Source organism: Pterocles gutturalis, unplaced genomic scaffold (assembly GCF_000699245.1).
Source record: "Pterocles gutturalis isolate BGI_N339 unplaced genomic scaffold, ASM69924v1 scaffold8951, whole genome shotgun sequence".
Taxonomy (NCBI): Eukaryota; Metazoa; Chordata; class Aves; order Pterocliformes; family Pteroclidae; genus Pterocles; species Pterocles gutturalis.
This window is the reverse complement of record NW_010105470.1, coordinates 8,839-31,461: the sequence shown is the minus strand read 5'-3', so window position 1 is coordinate 31,461 and position 22,623 is coordinate 8,839. Positions and strand designations below refer to the sequence as shown.

General features: G+C 39.1%; 1 protein-coding gene across 1 annotated transcript in view; it reads left to right on the top strand.

The window, feature by feature from the left end:
* EPS8 (epidermal growth factor receptor pathway substrate 8) overlaps positions 1 to 14,367 on the top strand; it is a gene marked incomplete at its 5' end in the record, with an annotated part of 42,221 nt that extends 27,854 nt beyond the window's left edge. The window contains 4 exons of the mRNA XM_010087416.1: positions 5,319 to 5,556; positions 8,544 to 8,724; positions 9,176 to 9,305; positions 13,779 to 14,367. Of these exons, the coding sequence (XP_010085718.1) occupies positions 5,319 to 5,556; positions 8,544 to 8,724; positions 9,176 to 9,305; positions 13,779 to 13,892 (663 nt within the window). The remainder of the gene's footprint in view (positions 1 to 5,318; positions 5,557 to 8,543; positions 8,725 to 9,175; positions 9,306 to 13,778) is intronic.
* Between the last annotated feature and the right edge of the window lie 8,256 nt (positions 14,368 to 22,623).

Sequence of the window (22,623 nt, the reverse complement as noted above, 5' to 3'; positions counted from 1 at the left end):
TCTTTCTCTCAGAGATGGATGCCTCATTATCACAATTATTCTCAGAGCTGCAAAGTTTATTTTACTCTTGCTCTGTTTCCTCTTCTAGTGACCTCTGAGTCCTCATGTTAGATTAGATCCTGATTCTTCTCTCAGTCCCTTTCAGGATCCAGGTCACAGATAGTAACCTGAAAGCACTGAATTGTCTAAGAAGATACTGGCAGGAACATTACAAAAAATATCCTAGTTATTTCATCGTCTTTGTGAGTCAGAGCCTGTAACATTTTCTTTCTTTTCTTCAGTTGAATTAGTTCCAGGTAAACCATATTTTTGCTTGTTTGGTGCTTTTGTACATTTAGGAGAGCATTTTGCTGATTGTTTATGTTTTCCACTAATGTTAATTATTGATTACAGAGTTTCCTGTGGTGGTGGTGGTCATTTATTCTGCCTTGTTGTTGTGAACTAACCGTACTACTTTACCCTCCCGATACATATGAACGTAAACAGTTTCCCAAGCACTCTTGATTTCTTCTTTTATACAAATACTGCTATTGTACAAATAACCTAGAAAATAATTAATCATCATATTTCCTATTTACTGTGCATTTTATTAGCTTTTAAAAATGCTCTTGAAAAGTAATTTGAGGAACATAATTGGGATAGAGGTATGTAACTTGGTAGGTGTGTTAATTAATCTCATGACACCCTTCGTACCTTGAGACAATTATCAATGATGTGTATGAAATCCTGAGGCACAGAGAGTAAATGTTAAGCCAAGTGCATTCCTGTAGTCTTACAAAAAATACACAACTGTCCACAGAAGTGTGACAGTATATCTAAGAGGTATGTTTATGCTCTGTAAACACCAAGACAGAAGTCTCCACCTCACGTGGGACAAGTGTCCTTTGCATTTCTTGGTGATCTACCGTCAAAACCTTTCTTTCAAGTCTCTTTGTTTAGGATCTCACTTAAAACATCTCTGTGGGAAGTTGTTTCCCCTCAAGCACAGCATTTGTTTTCCATGTTAGTGTTACAGTGTCATATTCATCTTTTGCCAACTGGTGTCTTTCCTGCAGATCATGAAGTTTTTGACAATGAAGAGATGCAGTTGCCAGGTGTTCTTTTTGCAGTGGCCAAAGAGATGCAAAAATTTTTGATCGAGACCCAGTATCTCTTTTACCTCATTTCATATCAATTGCTCTTTCGAGTTGCCATCAGACCAAGACTTTCTGATGGTTTAAAAAAAAAAAAAAAAATTGTTTCCTGTCCAATTCAACATTGATCCAAAATGAAATTATGGGATGTCACTTATTATACAAAAATGTACTGAACAGTTGTAAAAATTATTTGGTTAATGATAGGAACTGAAAGTCCTCACTTTGCCCATAATTTATTTCTTTTTTTAAGAGATGGAGACTAATCCTAGCTAACGCCAATTTGAATAAGTAAATTCTGTCTGAATTTCTCCTTCTTCCATCCTAATGTACTTCTTGCTTTCTGGCAAGATTCTAGCAAGGTGAGTTTGCACATACAACAAAAACATAAATTCCTTACACCCCTCAAAGAACTGTTTAGGTGCCTTATAACAGGATATTAATAGGCAGCTGGTTGACTTTGCATAATAGCTGAACCCACCAAAAGAAATTCTGGCAAAAGACCTTGCTTGAAATTTGCTCTTCCAGTCCTGAGTACCTCATAGTCTCTTTTGGGTGTGCACAAGTACTTGGTTTTCTCTTCTCTCAAAATGCAGCCAAAGGAAGGAGGTACATACTCCAAAATGAGAGATTCCCAGTGTGATTCTCAAGAAAACATCCAAACCATTATGCTGTTGACAAAACTGAGGCTCTGCAGTCCTCTTGGTGAACTTATGTTGCTGTGCAAACAGGAATGTGGCACTAAAATGTTCAGAAAGAGAGTATATGGGAAGTTCCACATCTGTGTTAACTTAATGAGAGCATTTGCCAGCACTAATGCTGGTTATGGTTGTATCCAATACCTTTTTAGTGCTAAGTCTGTGTTTGCCATAGTTTGATTACACATATTCTCTATTTTTGATGCCAAAATGTATTTGAAAAGATATTGTTCCCATTTCTTTTACAATGATCAAGAATTAGGGTTGATACTATTGCACTTTTTCTCAAACTTATTAACTTGCTGACCTTAAAAATAGATTAAATCATACTGAATCTTTGATGTTTGACAAGATGCAGGCTGTACTGTGTTGAAAAAGAACTTCAAGACCTCTAATTTTTCCTGTAGAAAACAAAGGTTTTCTGTCAAAAAAAGGAAATTAAATAAATTTTTGTCCCAGCAAGCTTTTCTGATATATCCAGGTTTTTAATGAGTGTGTATAATCACTGTTCCAAATAATTTCAAAGATTTGTTCCAATTTACATAAGTTGAGGATTGAAAGTTTATTCTTAAAGGAAAAAAAATGCAAGGAAGGAGGAAAAAAAGTCAAACAGGATTCTTCATTGTTCTGATGGCTGTCAGCAAATTAGCGGTACGTCTGTAAGCACCCTTTGCCTCATTTTCTAGGCTAAAATAAATAAGTTCCTTTTTTTGATACCTGCTGTGATTTAATTCTTAGTGTTCTACAGGTACAAGTGTTCTGTACATTCATCTTATGATCTTTAGTCCATTGTCAGCTTTCTGGGTTTTTTCTAAGATTCTGTCTGGATAGATGCTTTGCAAAGAGTTCATTGCTTATATGGTGTCACATGTGTATGTTGAGGTAGCCAACACCCCACTCATTATTCCAAAGAAGAAAATAAGTCACTATGTGAGCTGCTTAGTGAGTAAGAAGACGTAGCTATTATCACTGATGTTCTTTTGTTTTAAATTGATAATGTGTGTGAAATTTCAGGAGTGATGTGTGAGGAAGTTACTTTTTTCCTTTCTAACAAACTATTTGATGTGATTTACTCCATTTTCCTCATAGCAATTGCTGGGAGAGCTTTCAGAGGTAACAAAATTACTCTTCTGATATTGAACCTCAAAAATTACTCTTTTGGACTATCTAGTTACCAAATACCATAGTGCATGCTTGTTTTGTTTGTAACGATGAATGCAAGTGTGGATATCCTCAAAAGATCTGGAGTTTAAAAAAAGAGAAGTGTTTAAAAAAAGAAATGTTAAATGTGGTTCAAATGTATAATTGGCTTTTGTACCCTGTTCAACAAAATTTGAAGTGTATTTCAATGTGTTTTCATCTTTAAATTTAGGATTTGAGTGATGCTTCCAGTTTAATTTTTATTTTCACTCCAGCAAGTAATTTTGATGAGGCTTGTAATTGCAGTACAATGTATTTTTGAAACTACATAAGTAGCATCCATTGAGACCTATGTGCAGTGTTTAGCTAACACTTTTTCTGGATTATGATCGTGGTGACATGACTTGGTTTGTAATGAATTCTTTATACCATAAAGAGAGGTGTGCTTTTTCCTTGCATGTTGTTTAAGAAGGTTGAGGCACACATGAGGGTACATTGTGGGGATAACAGTCTAGCAACTGGAATCTGTGAACAGGATTTTAAAAAATGTCTGAATATCATTAAAGCATTTTAATATCTGTGAAATTTTTAAATTCATTAACAAGATTTTGGATATACCATAGAACATATATATATATATATACACACATATATATCAGAAATTATTATATACTTATTATATCCCTAGTAGGGCACTCTCTTTCCACAAAAGGACAGGTGTCTTCAATATACATTGTTCTGCTTGTTCTCTTTTATGTTATGCATTTCACTTTTCTTGGTATTTGACATTTAAAAAAGCATTCGTCTTAACATTGAAGTAGTAGAATACAGAAAAAATCATATTTTTTTTAATCTCCCCACAATGCACTGCACAAGGTGAACACAAAATAATTGAGATTGATACCTTTGAACACCTAAATGCTAAGGAAAAAAAAAAAAAAACCAAAACAAAAAGGATTAACGATGAATGTACTGTAAGACTATATGTTTGCTTCAGTAGCTGACTGGTCCAATTTAAGTGAAATTTATCTCAGGGAAACAAAATACTTTTTTCCTAGGTTTAATTGATTGGCCATAAAAGCTGATGGGATAAATTTTCTGCTGGTGTAACTCAATATAGCTTAGCTGCAGTGGTCCCAATTTGCATTCACTACAAAATGCCTTGTACATCAGTTAGACTTACTGAGTTGGGGATTCCTGTATAAGAGCAGTTGCTGACATTTAATGAAAGTTTGATTGTTGTCAGGGCAGTGATGTGCTGCCCAGATTTTAGCATCTAACATATGACTCCTACAAATATTTCCCTACTTGATCTACCATAAACCCTCTGCCTCCAAGGGAATAGGGAAGGGTATTTCAGGAAGGAGCAATGAATCTGGGGAATGTACTCATCTATTTTCATACCAAAGTAAGCAGACTTCTCATAACTAAGAAATGAGGCATCCCTATTGAGCAAACAAACTTTAATATTAAACTTTCAAGCTGTGTTGGTCCATAACTGCGAAGAGGGAGCACTGTTAAAACAGCGAGATGTGGAATTTGAACTGTTTGAAAGAAAAGGGTAGAGTAGGTTGTGTGTGAGTTTCTGGGCTTGTCTGTCATTGGGATTGCTTTGGGAAAATGTATGCCTCTTCCTGTAACAGGTGCCATTCTAACAGCAAAGAAGGAGAAAATAAATTATTCCCCAAATAGTATTCTTGAGACTCCTGCCAGTTAGTTATTAGCAGCAAGATAATTTGCATGTTCTTAGAACATTGCATAAACTGGGGGAGAAAACCCAATAGCCTTATTCCAGGAATTGTGGAGCTTGTGTTTTGGTGTTTTTTTTTTAATTGGACTGTTACATTGAGGTGACATGTAGTGATCAGACAAATAGTTGAAATAGCACAACTGAATGGGTGAGAGGAGCAGGAACCTCTTCAACAGTGTCTGCATTCCAAGAAACAAATGTTATCCCAGCCTCACTGATGTTTGTAAGTTAAGCCATTAGTCAGGCTTAGGTGTGGTTGGATATGTTAATTTTTCACAATTTCTTACAAAACATCTCTAAAACATACATTTTTATACTGATAAAAATGATATTTCTGTTTGAAATAGAGAAATATGTTTCAGATTATGCCATTGCTGTGAATTTTGTGTCCGAGAGAGAAGGAAACTGATACAAAACCTTGAGGTCAAGTCAAGTTTTGGCAAATTTTGGAACTACGTCTGGCACATAAAATGTGTTTGTGCAATAAATGAAAGCAATTGGTGCAGAGAATCCCAGCATTTTCCAGCAGAAACCTGAGTTTGTCTGGCTTCTTGTCCAAGTTTTGTTGTTGAACTGAGTGTCTCTGCATCTTTTCAGAAACAAAGGACGGACTATGTTGTGAAACAACCTGATCCAGTTCCTGCTACTCCTTCGCCACCTCCAACACCCGCTCCTGTTCCCGTGGCTGTCCCCCTCCCTCCTAGCGCACCAGCACCTATACCGGTTCCTGTGCCCAAAGCACCAGCAACCATCAGCCGCCAAAGCAGCACCTCTAGCGACAGTGGTGGTAGTGTTGCACGAGACACCCAGAGGCAGAAGCAAGTTCCTGTAGATCGTAAGTTTGTCTAAGAAGCAAAGGAAAAAGTATTTCTCCCATTCCCGTCTTAAATTCCTTAAAACCTTGTGTTTCAGATGAGTGTTTATGAAATATTTAGCTTTAACCCGATGTTTAAAATACATATTTTCTGTGCATATATGTTCTGACCCTCACTAATCCCAATGGTAAGTAGGGACAAAACCCTTCTGTACTTGTCCCAGTCTTAAATCCTCTCCTTTTATGACTGTCTGGAATCTTTGGTTGGTGGTTTTCAACACCATAAATGCCCATCATGGTATTCTGGCTAATGTATGTTTTCTACCTGAACTCACTGCCACATTGCAATCTAAATTGCTTTTAAAATCAGTTAGGCTGTTTTTACACTTCTGTCCGTGGTCATGCGTATTTCCAGGACATCTGGCACCATTCTGAAACATGTATCCAAAGCTTGCAAGAAGACTTACAGATCTTAGGGATAGGAACCATGTTGTAATAGTTTTATAGGAGACTCGTCTTATAATCAGGTTCCTATAGCTCGGTCAGAGCAACAGCAACTGGCAGGTCACTGAGCAAGCTTTTGTGTCCTTGTCTTAGGAGAGCGAGAGAATGTACTCATAGCCCTTTATCTGGAAAAACATGGTAGCCTGCATCCAGCAGTGTAAGGCAGTCATCAAAAGTTCTGATGAAGGTCCCCATGTAAATATAAAGCCTAACTGATGCTGAGGTTCCTACTCTGTATCGACTGAAAAGCAAGTTAGGTTAGGAGTACTTATTTAATCAATAATTCCTGTCCTAAATGCACTTTAAGCAGTGTGATTGCTTGGCTTAAAAATAACTGAAACTTGTATGCAAGCATTTGCTAGAGCTTTTAAAGTAATAACTGTTAAAATAATGAGCTTTTTGCAGTTCAAGAGTGAACAGCTTTTCCCATCCTCTGCCTCCCTGCCTTATCAGAAAATCCCACTTTCACTTGAAGTAAAAACTGGCACTGAGTGTAATCCTTTCTGCAGAAGGGCTTCTTTTCCTCCCTGTTCCCAGTGCATGCCTGCTGGGATAACCACACTCAGTCAGTGGAGCCTGCTTTGACGTTGCCTGGTGGTAGACAAGCTCTCACCTAAGCTCTGAACTCAGGAAGGCTCTGGGACCTTTTTAATACTTTCACATAACAGTCTGGCTGTCTGGAAATTATAAATGGAGAACAGCCTGGCAGGAGTAACAGTCTTCACTGCCATTTCCCAAAGAAACTGTAGGGCCAGCTTCTGCCTCTGTCCTGTTTGGGGTGATTTGTTACTTAAATAAAAATGGAAAACCAAGCAGTTATAAAGATGTGGAAAGTGAGGGCAAATCTCACTCACACACATGCACACACACAAAAAATGTTCATTTTATTTCCATGTGAGATGGACTCTGCATGCTGTAGCAGGTATGTCTCCTTGAATCCTTGATGGCCTTCCCTATCAAGTGGAAAATGTGAAGACCATCCTGGATTCGGGTACAGGGTGTGAGGTGTGAAGGGTTGCTGTAGTCTAAGGGGTTGCAAAACATCTGTTGCCCTCTCAGCCTCTGCTGGGGCCCTGGGCCACACACAAGAGCTCCTGTGCCCTCCCAGGAGCTGTCGCTCAAGCCCAGTTAATGGGCTTCAGGTACCTCACAGTCCTTGCAGAATAGCTGCCTCTGCAAAGATAATGGGCAACCCTGCCTGTAGACCTGCTGCCCACCTGAACCCTGCAGAGAACATGGGATATACTACTTGCTTCACAGCGAGGGTATCTTGTTTAGTCATGATAATGCATCTAACAACAGAAAGAATCTGTTATCTAACAGCTAAATATTTCTCTTTTGATATAGTCTTGGTCTAGGTAAAATGTAAGCCTTTCAAAATCTGTGTAAATAGAAGGAAGATAGCAATTTTCTTGCTCTTTTCCTGTTTGGGAAAATAACTGCTGCATGCTTCGATAACATTGCCTAAAGGCTTTAGTCATGTATCCTATCTCAGACCTTCACATATCACCGATCGCATGTTATTCTGGCTGCTGATTCACACTCCGGGGGGAAAAAAAACCACAGCACAATAGGGCCTGAATGCTTCAAATATTTTACTAGAGATATTTTGTCCACTTTCAACCTGGGGCTATTTTGTACAAGAAAAATGAAAATGGCTAAACCAATGATTTTTCTTTTTTTTGTTGATTTAAAAAAAAATCCTAAAAGCCTATGCAAAGCTTGTTTTTATTTGTCTAACTGGGTAAACATGTTGATCCTTGGGAAGATTTTGGGAGAAGATAAAATGAAAGTAGAGAAAGAAACATTTTTGCTATCTTACAGTTTTTTCATACTGAAGTTGTTTTCCTCTGTCGCTACCAGTGTATGGGAGAAAAGGAATAGCTTTTACCATCTGAGTACATCAGAGAAGGTGCTGTAATTACTGTTTGTGTATCAAAGTGAGAAGGTTGAATAAAGATCACTAAAAATATCTTGGCAAGGAAATCCTGATAATTTTTGAGATCACTTAAAATTGTATGTCAAAGCATTTTTATAGTAATTCCAGAGTTACTATATGGTGAGTTCAACTGTGCTAAATCAGTATCTTCTCTGTGCCCTGAAAGATAGTTATGTCCTTTTGGATTCTACTATTTTTGTGAAATTATCCATGTAACTTCTTATATGCATTTTAAACAAATTTCAGTGTCATTATAATTGATTTTGTTGAAATGCGTGAAAAACATTTCAGTTTGTTGCCTGCTAATGACCAGCAACTCAACTAAATGCTTCAGACAAATTGATTCTGTGGGATAGCAAATTTGGACAGTTTTTGGTTGTTTTGGGGTTTTTTTTGTTTGTTTTTTTTTTTTTTTAAAGAAGAATTAATAATTCAGTCAGACCCAGTGAATGAATCATTAAAGAAGAAAAGAAAGAGTTTAAGATTTAAAGTGGAGTATAAGAAGCAACCTGACTTTGGTAAAGCACCCTTGAGAATAACTCCTGTGGGGCGTCTCTCTCTCTAGGAAGGAAATCGCAGATGGAGGAGGTGCAGGATGAACTTGTTCACCGGCTCACCATCGGCCGGAGCGCTGCCCAAAGGAAGTTCCATGTGCCACGACCAAACATCCCTGTAGTTAACATCACTTACGACTCCACACCTGAGGATGTGAAAGCGTGGTTGCAGTCCAAAGGATTCAACCCTGTGTAAGTTTGAGGGCAAATGTGAGAAAACATCTCAAAATTATTTTCCTGTCAGTAATTAGGATGTGGTCTGCCCACTTTTTAAAATCAAGCAGCTTTCTGAAAATCAAGACACATCAGCTGCACTGTTGGAAAAAATAATTTGTTTTTACATATGTAAATATACACAAGTATATTTACATATATATGTGTATCTTATATATATCCATATATATCAATGTTGTCATAGATCTATAGAGATATAGATATTGGGAAAAAAAATATATATTAGCCTCCACCAAAAAGGTACTTGTTATAACAAATACTGAATTGACTTAAAGACTCCTGTTGCATTAAGTTTTGTCTTCATTTAGTAGCCCGATCTGAGACAATGTGTGATGAAGCCAACCTACTTCTCTCCTTTGGCTAGTGCATTTTCACTTATTTCTTGTTTGTTCCCTTGGTGTGACCCCAGGACTGTCAATAGCCTTGGCGTGCTGACAGGTGCTCAACTTTTCTCCCTCAATAAAGAGGAACTGAGGACTGTTTGCCCAGAAGGGTCTAGAGTCTACAGCCAAATTACGGTACAGAAATCTGCCTTGGAGGTATGTATAACCCTTCTTTACTAACCCAATGCTGGGTCACCACTTTTGAACCTGTAGAAGTAAATAGCTCTTTCTGCGAGGCAGCTGCTTTTTTTTTTGTTTCTATCACACTGATAAGCAGTATTTGTACCTGAGTTTATTTGGTATTAATCCATTGAAATAGCAGTCATCAAAACACCAGGTGAGATATCTCCCCCCTTGTAAAAAGGTCCACAAAGCGTTCGAAAAAGTGCATAGTTGCACTCAAGTTTAAGACATCGTGTGCTGTAGTCAGGCTTGAACTGCATATTTTACAGTTTACCTGATTGGTGTGGATCAGAGAGCATTACTTTCTAATACTCTTAAAATTGCTTTATTGCGTTCTTCAAGCCCAGTTTTCCGGTGAGAGGAAGGGAGAAATATTTCACTTTTATTCTTAGGAATATATGTCACTACAATCCAGAGCAATCCATCATTTCCTAGTGAAGATACATGTGTATTCTTCAATTTTTCTGGAATGACAGCAATATTCTTTCAGTTTCATAAGCCTTCTGTGTACTGAGATGGAAGTGCCTTTGTGGTGGAAGTTGTTTTGAAAACCAAAGATGCACTGGACTGTAGAAGTTTGTCCTTCTTTTCCTCTGTGCTGTTATTCTGCTTGCCTCAGGTCTCTCTCTGCAGGAAACTGAGCAGTCAAAACTTGCCTAATAAATGTTAATTTACAAGTGTTAATAAACAGGTACTGAGAGTTTAACAACTGGATTTTGTAGGTGAAAAGGTATTTTAAGTATTTCTTTCTGCCTCAGTTATTTGAGGTTTAATTGATTAATTTCAGAATTTATGCAGGTCCTGATTGCTTTAGCCTGTTGTTTGCCATATTACTCAAAACATTAAGACACATCTTCCTTTCTGGCCCTATAATATTTCAAATAGCAGGGTTTAGGAACATTGTCCTTGTTTAAGAGAAGTTGCAGAAATGAGTATCACAGCCAAAATGTCTACATATGACCTAGCAAAGATGAGCTTGTGTGTTTCAGACAGGGCTGGAATTTACTGCTCAATCTAGAAATGCTTCTAATAACAGAAGCATTTAAGTACACACATACTTGTACCAGTGTCAGGCCTATTTTGCAATTGAATGCTTCTTATAAGCAGCTACTGGGTTATGAGTTTGACCACTGTAATTCTCCTACATGATTAATCAGTGACAGATTTTCAGTCAGTTCTCTGGCATCCTTTAGGTAGTACTTGTGGTGTCGTATTGCCGTAAATGACCCATGTGTTAAGTACAAATAGCAGTAATAGCCAGGGACAGAGCAAACCCACACACTCTCTAGCACTACAGGGCTCCATGCCTCATCTTTATTTGTTAGCTCTACTCTGGATCTTCCACAAGTATTTCTGGATTCATACCATTTCTGGAAGCCAGTGAAAGCCCTACCTCTCAGATTTGGGGCTGCATTCCCAAATACAGACAACTAGATCTTCACCTATATGCAGCTACAACTTTCCTTTTAGTGTTCTTCTACCTCAGGCAGAGGAATTCAGTATGTTGTAATTGGAATTACGATTGTTGTGGGAATTTAGCAGTTTTACCCTTATGGGGAAAAAAATTAATAGGTAACATAATTTCAATTCTTTTACTCTATTTTCATGGTAACTCTATTCAGCCCTGGATCACACCAAAGTTTAAAACAGCCAGGGAAGCAAGACTCTTAATGGAGTTTTGTGGCCCCTGTACAAACAAACCGCAAGTGCTGGGGAGGTGTTTGGGGTTTAACAGCTTTCTGGGCCTGGCCAAGAAAAAGCAGAAAGATAACTCTGTGTGAGACCATGTGGTGGGTTAACCTTGGCTGGATGCCAGGTGCCCACCAGGCCAGTCTATCACTCCCCCCTTCAGCAAAATAAAGGGGGAGAATAAGGTGAAAAACTCATGGGTCAAGATAAAAGCAGTTTAAAGCAAAGGCCAAGGCCATGCACAGAAACAAAAGGTAAACAAAGATGCTATTCTCTGCTTCCCCTCAGTAAGCAATGTCCGGCCATTCCCAGGAGAGCAGAGCTTCAGTGTGTGCAGCAGCTGCTCCTGGAGACAAACCCAGTAACAAAAGCCCCCCTCCTCCTCCCGGCCCTTGGCTGTTATGGCTGAGCTGATGTCACATGGTCTGGAACAGCCAATCCGGGTCAGTTGTCCCGGCTCCGCCCCCTCCCAAGTTGTGTTATCAACACCCCGCTGGCTGCCAGGGTGACACTCAGCACTGGGAGGCTGCTGTGGGGAGACTGACTCCAGCTCAGCCAGACCCCATACAGACCACTGTGTCAAGACAGCAGAGAGGTGGCCATGGCCATGGCCAGACACCTCCTTTCTGGCAGAGGAAATGGCGGGGGCAAGCAGTGATGTCTCCGGAGGAGGCAGGATGCACCACACACTTTGTACTGCTTGAAGTATCCCCCCCAGGAGCAGTTTTCTGGGGTTGCTACAGAGAGTTGGAGTTCACCTTGTATACCAAATGTATGTTATAGCAACTTGGCTAGTCACCTATATGGATTCACTTTTTCATTGCAAAGTGAAAATAATAATGGTCTCCATGGATATGAGTTTTTGTGTGTCCATTTCCTTAACTTCTGTTGAATATTTCAAGCTCCGGTGTTGAAAAACACTAGAGGAGATAAGCCTAGGGACACAATATCTTGAATACCGCCTTTGTCATCTCCAGAAGGGAACACTTCAGGTCCACATTCTCATTGTCTTCATACTCAATGAATGGGAATCACGGGCACACATCCCTCTAAAACTGGAAATGGTTTCTATCTAATATATGTATCAAATTACCTGGAAGAATAGCTTATTCTCGGTGAAAGGAACGGCCCAGGCACAGGAGAGTGGGATTGAACAATGGAGCTTACTGATACCTCATGACCTGGTTAGAGCTGGGTAAATCACTAAGGCCAAGGTCCAGCAGTCTGTTCCAAAAACTGTATACCCAAGAACAGCCCTAGGCTACTTAGCTGCACTGTACACTGCCTCTGAGTAGGATGTGCCCGTTGTGCTGTGCCACATGATGTATTGCAGTTGGTTTAGTTGAGCAACGTTTCAAGCTCATCAGTCATGTTGTTATTGATGTTATCAGGAAGGTAAACTGTTTCAGCCTCAGCTGTTCAGTCATTTTGAGAAAAATATTTCTACATGACCTCTGATAAAGCGTGCTGTTGGGTATCTGCTGATGTTTTTTATGCATGACTTCAGTAATGGGTGACTGCTACACTTGCTCTGTATCTGAAACCAAGTGGGCAAGGACAAGATATATTAAGACAAATAAAAGTGCTCTCTCACCTTCAGGGAGTCAATTATAAGCCCCCTACTTTGCCCTTCCACTCTGGGAGGAGAGAGCAATAATAATTTACCTAGGAGAAGCATCCTAGCCTCACTCCCTGTGGACAACCTAACCTGTCTGCCAGGTAATGGCATCAGATAATGCATTGTGATGGATATAATAGGATAAATGTAAATTAAATTTTATGTCATGGGATAAATTTTCAGAGTTCAGAATCAATTGAAGGATTTTCCCGTTAACAGTCCTGAAATTTGTTTTACAAATTTCAGAAACAGTTTCTGCATCTTTATTCAGAGGCTAATTTGGGAGGTAGTTTTGAAGCTTGGAAGGTCATGTCGTAGCCAAATAACACTGTAGAGGTTATGGCTTTTGCTTTATAATGCTCTAGTCTTATTCAAAGTCATGCACATTTTGGAAAGTTCTGCTCTAGTGGACAGGTGTCCTGGACTTGCTAATAACTTCATTTATGATGTCAAAGCAATCTGTTTGCAGCTAGCTCAGCAGACCTGTTTTTCACCCTAAAAGGTGAAATAAAGCCTTGTCCTCACAATACTACACTATTGCTAATATAGTAATATGATTCATTTCTTATTACTGTGCTCTCAGCTTGAAACCTGTGTCTCTGAACAGCAAATTCATGATGGTGTGTGTTGAGTAATGTGGGATACTAAGACTGAATCCTTACTTAGGCTGTGGCTCTGCAAACCCATATGCGTGCGTGAATTTTGTGTTTACATAAATCTAAAACCACCAAGCGTTTAAGTGCTTTAATTTCTAAATATGTTTGCCCTGATTTTTAAGTACTGAAGGGTGGAATCCTAACAAACTTTTTGAGCTTTAATCCTCCTCTTACTGAAGCCATATTTCACTCCATAAATATCCAACACTTCTAGAGGCTTGCGTGAGAATTAGCAACGCTGAAATTCAAGCTGAAACTTCTAATGGTCTGCAGGTTCTTTTCTGGTCAACATTTAAGGATAGCATAAATACTTTCCTGGTTATGTTAAATGTTATTTAATCAGATTCTTAGCGCATTTTTAGTTCTGGAGCTGCAAGATGAGTTTGATTTGTTCAAACATTTATCTTAATAAAATGCTGGCAAAGGAACTTCATCAGGTGTCAAACCACAGGTAAACTCTTTTTCTTTTTTATTTGTTTATAGGCTAACAGCGGTAGTTCAGAATTGCAAGAAATTATGAGAAGACGACAAGAAAAAATCAGTGCAGCTGCCACAGATTCAGGTGTGGAGTCCTTTGATGAAGGAAGCAGCCATTAAATGTCTTTTTTCTTTAATTCCATTGTCCATAGCATTCTACCATCCAGCTTTGCTTTAGGAAGCAGTGCAGGGAGATGTCTTATAACATTGTAAACGTAACTAGCCCCCATGAAGAAAATTTACAGTAGTCGCCACAGAAGTACCTGCCGCTGGCTTCTCATCATTAAAAATTAACAGATGAGAAATTCAATGGAGGTTCCTAAAAGGTGAAAGTATTGGCACATGATTCATTTACACCCAAAGATGAATCTTGGCTTTATGGAACTAATCATCGTATAAGAGATAAACTGGAACATGTCTTTGTGATTCATCCAAGGGAAGCTGAGCCAGCCATAAAAAAGCGTTTGAACCTTCAGTAATAATAAGATTCTGAAGCCCATCTCTTGCTGTAGTTTGCAATTATGTCTTTTTGGCTCAGTCTTTCTTGTCATCCATTTGGCTGCAGGATGTTTAGTTAAGTCATTGATGCCAGCAATCAGAGAGGAAATGTTTAGAGAATGAATGGCAGCCTGACATAGACTGAATCTTTCTTGCATCACTCCCAAGATGTTTTATTACTAATGATGCTGTTTATAGCAAAATAATACTCTGTACATTGATTTTATCAATACTTCACTTGTGATGAGCTATAATATTGCACAAGAAGGAATAACTAGAAAATAGTAGCAACTCAGCTCAAAGAGGTGATCAGATCTGCTGTAGGTAGCCATGAAACACTTCACAGTACATTTTTTTTTTAAATACTAGCATTTTTTGTTTGTAACTTAACCCATCAAAAGAACAGTGTATAATCTAGACTTCTTTGTGTGTTGATCCCAGATGTCAGTTTTTCCTTATGTAAAAAGCTGTTCTTCCTTTATAAATGTAATCTTTTGGAAAAGTGGATTCCTGGAGGCAAAAGGGGAGAAAGGAAACATCCCTTTCAAGCAAATATTATTTTTGAAGATGCAATGATTTTTGTCACAAAAATGTTCTGTTATTTCACATGGTCATGTGATTTTATATATAATATAGGTATTATATATAATATATAATATCACTTAAATTAGACAGATTTAATCGTCTGGTTTGATTAAGTTTCATAGTGCCTTTTTCACATGAATCAGCTTAAAGTCTGCAATAAACAGTATTTCTTGTCTGTTAAATAGTTGTATCTTTGTGGCTAAAAAGATGGTATTGAAATAAGAAAGTGTTCTTGATTTTTGCCATTAGTTTGCTCTTCCTCTGTGTACAAGGGAAAAAAGAATCCTATTCATTTTTCATAAAAGAAAAATTAAAATCTTAATAAAGGTGTTTAGTGCCATTTATTGTAAATGTCCTTACAAATACTTCTTCTGTGTGTTTGTTATCTGCCTATGTTTATTTTTACATTTAATATATATTATTTATTCCTGTGAAAAGTGTGTAGGTTCTACACCTGTCATTTAAACAGTCTTATCCAGAAATGGATCAAGAAGTGACGAATCCCAAACTGAAGACTCCAACTGCCATAGCTGCTAAAAAATGGATTAATGTCTTACCCAGTGAAAGAAATAGTGATTCTCAATTGCTTTCTCCCTATAGGAAACATTTGAACCAGCACAACTGAATGATAACTGCATCCATTCAACCTATATATACATAGCTTTATGGGGGAAAATTGTCTTTCTCACTGCCTGTCCTTACATTAAAGGTCAAGCCCAACCCTTCAAAGGCTTGATATATTCTCTGATTCACATTTACAATTTCCTCTTCCCCACTCTCTCTAGTAAGCATCCATACCTAGCCTGAAGATTGTTCACTGTACAGCAAAGTCCCCTACACTGGGTGGTAAATGACTAAGAAAATAAAGGAAGATCTGAAGCTGCTCTTACATAGATGCTTTGTTACTTGTAAGTACAGGAGTAGGAAACTTTTAAGAAGGTTTTTGAAACTCATATTTAAAAATTAGAGTCACTGTATTTTCTCATGGAAAGTGTGTCTGATTCTGTAAAAGGCATTGTGGTGGTTACTTGCACCTCTGTTCCCCTGTTACCCAAATTCGTATTCCAAATATGAAGCCAATATTCATATTCTCTGCAATCTTATTCTAGCATTCCCCATATGGTTTGCTTTTACCCAAAAGGAGGCATCAGCTCTGAGAGTCTTCAGACTTAGTGGAATTTGGCATGCAGAGGTCTTGCAGGATGCACCAATGTTTCATGTCTGAAAGAAGAGAGGTGGCTTCACAACGGGTTTTTTGAAGCTAGGTTTCTGTGCGGCTGTTTTGTATAGAAAGAGCCAGACAAGTTTGAATGTGATCAGTGTGCTCAGAAGCATCTTTGGAGATACTTGGGAGGAAAACAGGAAACCCCTTCCATATACTTAAGGGTTAAGCAGAATAATCTGGGGGGCTCGTTGATTGATTTGTTTCTGTGTTTTATTTTCTCAGTTTTTGAATTAACTACTAATGGCTTATCAATCCAGTACAACTGGAGTTGTCTTTTACCCTTTAACTTTGCTGAAATAGATGGTATGACTTCTGTGTTACAGTCTCTGAAATCTGAATGGCAGATATTTCCCTTTTTGCTGGAATTTCCTTGATGGTTTAAGGCACCGCAGGAGCTTCACCCCTCTGCTGCACAGTATTTGAATTTTAAGCTTGTTGGGAGTTACAAGAAATCAAAAGGAGATCTCATTTGAGGTTCCTCAAATGAAGCGAAAATGTTTTCTTCAAAATTTTCAGTGTCTTAAATGAAAACAGTGGTAAAATGCAGTGTTTCATTCAAAATGTTTTCTTTAGAATTTGAGCAGCAAGGATTTATTTTACACTAGTATTTTAGAAAGATGTGATACATAAAAAGTGTCTTTGAAAAGGAAACAAAACAGTTTAAATGTCAACAAAGTGCCTTATTAGATGTGGGAAAAGGAGTCATGTTTGATAGCATAGGAACTACTTCACTGTTTTGCTGCCATCAAGTCTGCCTTTTTCACTGGGTGGAGGGAGAGAGTTTTAGCAGTGTATGGTCAATCAGCAGTTTTATGCTTTCTAAGCACATACCTTGTAACATCAGAAGGGCACTTCTTCCCCCTCCGTTAGTCTGCTTGTTCCCTTGGGATGCTATGGGGAGAGAAAACCACTGAGAAACCTCACATTTAATTTGTAAAGAACATTTCTAACCAATATTGATGCATGGAAGCATTTGCTTACCGTCTAACAATTCAACTGTTAACCAGTGCTCTGCTCAGACAAATACTGATCTATCAGTGAGTGTTTTTATAGATACTTTTAATCTTCCAAAGCATTGTGCTATATAAAAGTTGGTGGGTTTGGGGACTTCCACATTACTGATGTGTGCAGAAATCAATGGTTTATGGGGAAGTAGATATCCAAATGATATGATATTCTGAAATGTGCAGAGCTCCCAGTGACTTTTGAGTGTGTTCATCAATGTTTGTGAAACTCTGAAAGTGACCCTGGAAGTGCTTTGCTGGATAGTAACATCAGTACTTTGCTAATTTAACTATGGGAATAAACAGAAAACCATGAATGAACATGACGTGGATGAAGTCTTTCTAATTAGGAAACCTGTAACTAGCAGAATTTTAATTTTATTTTATTTTTATTGTGGGAAGTGAAGGCATTTTGAGTTTTCAGGTTTTTAGGATGTATACAGAAGCAAAATATAGCTTGAATACCAGACCCTTGTTCAAGCAGGTATGGCCACTCATTTTCCTGGGCTGCATCTCATGCATAAGGGAAGTATGATGATGAATGGTAACCCATGTTTCTGGCCAAGCCACCATTTTACAGGAGCCCAGTTTTTCTATGATGGTTTTTGTCAAGTGTAAAATACGTGTAGTGTCTGAAGCACGAAACAAGCCAGCCCTATCTAAGGAATGAGTCTGACACATCAGGAGTATTTGAGAGGCTATTTCGGTGCTCAGCCTCCCACCTTTGCCTAAAAGCAACAGTGTTATGTATGGGAAGTGCAACTGTGAGGGAATTTGTGAGTGTGCATTGGCTTCTGTGTTTAAATATTGGACAAATGTATTGAAATGTTATTGCTGCTAGGTAAGTGCCTATTTAATTGCCTTTGTCTCTCAAGTATCTTTCTTCAGTTTCTCTGTAGTTACATGCTTAGATGGCAACTTTGGCTTTTTACTACTTCCTCAGCTTCCAAACCAAAAATAGTATCAGGATATTAGTCTGTGCTTCTACTTCTTGATAATATTTGTAGATTAAAAGAGGAGGAGATAAAAGAAAATGAGGAGACTTCCTAGATGCTTCAGAGCCACCACTGCTACCAGTCCCACCAGCAGCAAAGCTCAAGCACCCCAGCTCCCATCCATTTCAATGGCACTAACACCATTACCCTCTCACAAGAAATGGCTGAAAGTAACCGCTTTTGCCTGCCTCAATGAAACTACTGTTTTCACACAAGCCCTTTAAAAAGTTAGAAGGGGGAGGGAGGTGGTGTGACGCTGTGGTTAATGAACTGAACAAGGAGGGGGGAAAGGCCATTTTTTGTGTTAAGATTATGATGTTGAACAGTTGACAAGGGGCAACTGTCTTCTTTAGGTGCAGGAAAAAAAAACCACACCTGTAAAATGACATAAAGGATAAGTAAGGCTTCCCAACCTGTTCTTAATCCTTGTGTGAGGATGGAAGGAAACAGTTCTGAAGACCCAAGGATGTCAGGGCTCACTGCACAGGGCATACTAGGAGAGACACTTTCACACATGGCTCTAAAAACATCTTAGCTCTTCAAAAACATGTTGTTAGGTTTACTTGATTGTTACTTCCATCACAGCATGAGACGACAAGGAGGAAACGTGCCCAGGTTTTGATTAATGGTCACTCCCTGTGCAGAGCTGCTTTTACATGCATCTGGGTCAGTAGATACTGTATGAGCAACAGATCAATACAGAGCATCGATGGTGCCAGCAGAGCTATAGGCATGAAACCCATAATAAAAAAAAAAAAAATATTACAAAACCTGAAGCTTCAGACAGCTTTACTGCTGCAATGACTTGAGAGTTTTATTTTGACAAATGCTGGAAACCATATCAACATGCAGCGTGAGTCCAAAACATTGTTGGTTTGGACTCGCTTTCAAGGAGAATGACGAGGTAAAAACCAAAAGTATGACATGTTGATTCAGGCTAAAAGGCTCTGCATGAGTCTTCTGAACCACACTGTCCCCCAGACTCTTTCATTGCTCTAACTGGGGGAGAGGTGGTTTCCACTGCCATCCCAACACACCCAGGTATGCAGTTTTGCATACTATATGGAAAGGTATTTTTCAGAAGGAGTTTTTGTTGTAATTGATTTTGTGATTAAGTAGCTATTAAAGGAAAAATACACACCTGTTACTATGCAAATGGAATGTTTTGGTTTGTTTTTTTTTTTGACATGCATTCAAAAACTGTCTATTAAATTCAGGCTATTCAGGCAGTATCATTTGCAACAGTGTGATTTTGTCATCTTTGCTGCGATCTTGTACCCTATAATGTTCAGCCAAGCTTCTGTTCCAGCCAGCTCACACTGTGATATTTTTTTGTGCATGAATGTTTTAATAGTAACCCACTTACTCTGGTCTATGATGCAGAATAAATGTAGACTCTATAGGCAATGACCAGCAGGAGGGAGGAGGCAGTAGATGAGAGAGCAAGAACATTTGGGGGAGGGGGGGGGAGTGGAGAGAGGGGGAGAGGAGTTGTGGGGGGGGGGGGGGGGGAGGGAGTTCCCCCTGTTAGTTCTCTAGAGGAATGTGAACATATTTTCTGAGGAAACATATAATGAAACTCTGAAAGATCTTTTTTTAAAAAAAGCATGAAGGCAAGGTCTGAATGGTCAAGTGCTCATTTATAATTCTGTCTTGTGTTCAAATTAGGCCAGACAAATCTTTGCTGTTCCTACTGAAATGGCAAGCCCTCCAGCTGAGGCACGCTGGTGAAATAACAGAGAAGCGTGAACCATTGAAGCCTTTCTTGTTAGCAATCTGCTCCCTGGAGTCTGGGCTCTCTCTCTTCCCTTTTGCATCCATCTCTTTGCACCTTGTTTAGAGAAATGGCATCTCTGCTTTAGGACTGGGCTTAGTGGAAACTGTGGAAATAGTATTAGATGCATGGAAAGAGAAGGTGTGGGGGCAATTCATATGATACCCACTTAATGATCAGAAGTAAAGTTCTGTTTCTTCAGTACCCTTCACAAGGATCTGTTTTATTTGGGGGATTATGCTAAGTCTATGCTGTTTTCCATAATATAGATGGGATAGTCTGAAGGAAGTTTTCCATTGTAACCAGTGTGATGATGAAGTAGATGCTAAAGGAATATACACCTATTTACCTACTAGTGGAATAACTCTTTGTAAGAAAAAAAATCAAATATAATCTGAAGGAGATTATCAGGCACCTGGAAGTAGCTGGACTACTGACCTACCTGCTGGTACCCTGCCAGGTGATAGCAGGCCATGGGGTGAATAAAAAGCATATGTGGGTGCATTGGGTGTTCTGCTGATAGTAACTTCTTCACAAGTAAGCAATCCAGTGTGTTTACTTTCAGTTCAAGTTTGTTTCGTTTACATTGAGTACCATTGCTGCTAACTTCCAAGGAGGTGACACAAAGCAACAGGTTACAAAAATGCCGTCAACATCCATTCTGACAGCATCCATGTCACAATACACAATGATGTACCGGAATTATACAAAGACAAAAAAAAAATATATATATATATATATAGCTCATTATCCTGACTAGAACTGAAACTGACAGCAAAAAAGAAAAGAGCCCCCTGCCCTGACCCTGAAGCCCCTGCAGGAATCCATACCAACGCTTTGGCAGCCTCATAGCAATAAAGCCATAACCAGCCCTTCACATGCCAAAACCCTTGTTTTTGTAACATCATTAATTCCTGGCTTGAAGAAATTGTTACATCCGTTAAAGCACTTCTTTTTTTTTTTTTTTTTTTTTTTTTTTTTTTTTTTCTCCTCCCCCCCCCTCAGCTTCATGTTTTCACACAGGGTTAATACTTATTAAAAATAATAAACAAATGAAGGGTATAGGCACCATACACTGCTCAGACAGTTAAACGCTATAGTAATGGACTCTTAAGATATGCCAGCTTGAACCACAGCTGCACTTCGATTAGATTAATCAAAAACAAGAACCCGATCAGTGGCGTTACTGAAAAGGTTGGCAAAAAAGAGCAATCCCTCTGCTTAATCAGTAGTAGCATAGCCAAGAACTGAAACCGCCCCATTTCTTAGTGTCGGCTGCCTGCTTCAGCTTCAGGCTTCATGGTTTGGATTTCTGCTTGTCAGTCCATTCCTTGGGTCTTCTGCTCCCCCTAGACCCCACATACATCAGTGCTGTAGGAAACAGTCAAATTCATGTCCCCACCAACACCCCCGCCTCCCCCCCCCCCCCCCACGCCCCCCCCCCCCCCCCCACCCCTTTCTCTTCACAATCTCCAGATTTCTTCATGTATGTTCATGCCTCGCTATTCACTAATGAGGTATTATTAGATACTAACAATGCCTGCTCTCCTACAGACATTAGCACAGACCAGTGACACATGAAGAAAATTATTCCGTCAACCATTTAAAAAATATTGCACTTACTTTAACCTTAAGCCCAACCTGCACAGAAAAGAAAAATAGTTAAAAAAATAAATACCAAACAAAAACCCAACACTCTTGAGCAATCTATTTTGTGCACATATAGTGTTCTTTCCTTCGTGTTGTTTAGTTGAATTTGGTCCACTATTTTTAAAAAAATGTCCAGAAATTAAAGAATTCAAAAGACACCGCAGGCTTGTTAAGGCTTTGTCTCCCCAGTGCTTCGGAAAGCTAAAAGTCTCTTTCCTTCATTGTCCGTGTACTGCAAAGCAGCAGTCTCTCATGGCAGAACAACTGGCCGTTGAAACCATCAAAAGAAAAAAGCCGAAGCAAGGGAAGATGGATGTGCTTCATGGTCTCACCTGGAACTGAACAAACAAAAGGCTTTAGAAATAAGAAAAGGAAAGAGATACAGTTCTTGGCATTTATTTTTACCAGCTCTCCATATAGACTGGGACTGCAGCCCACCAGTACAAGCAGCTGGGCTCTGGGACTTAGATTAGACAGCAAACTACCTGGAGACTAGGAAAAATGAGGCAAATCAGGGTTCACTTTATGGGCAGGGGAATGACGTACACAAAGGCTAACAAAGGCACATGTGCAACACCACAGACACAAGCGGAGACAGGTGGTGTTGGTGCCCACAGCCCAGCTCTCCACCAGCTATTTGAGAAGGCAGTTTGTGTTGAAAATAAATAGCTTCCTGCTTGACCCAACAGCAAATATTAAGGTTATGGCTGGGTTATTACTGCCACCTAATGAACTAAAACTCATTAGCTTAAACAGCAGGGACATACATCCTCACATCTTGTCTCCACCAGCAAACCTCTTGGTAAGTCAGAGCCATGTGTTTCACTCTGTTGCTGGGGTCTGGGCTGGGCTGGTTGTATGCAACAGGTCAGGCACTGGGGCTCAGTGGAAAGGCAAGATTATCACTTCACTTACACAAATGGTACAATCAGTTTGAGACCCCCACCCCGATTATAGGTTTATGAAAAAAGTTCCCCAGTGTTTCATGACAGAGCTTTCCAGCAGGTTCCGTTGCCACAACAGCAGTGCTGGCAGAGCATCCCCAAGCCTCTGCTGACCTTGGTAACCTGGCAGTTGGTAAGTGACTTGAGAATGACTGAGGATATTAAAGTCCACCCCT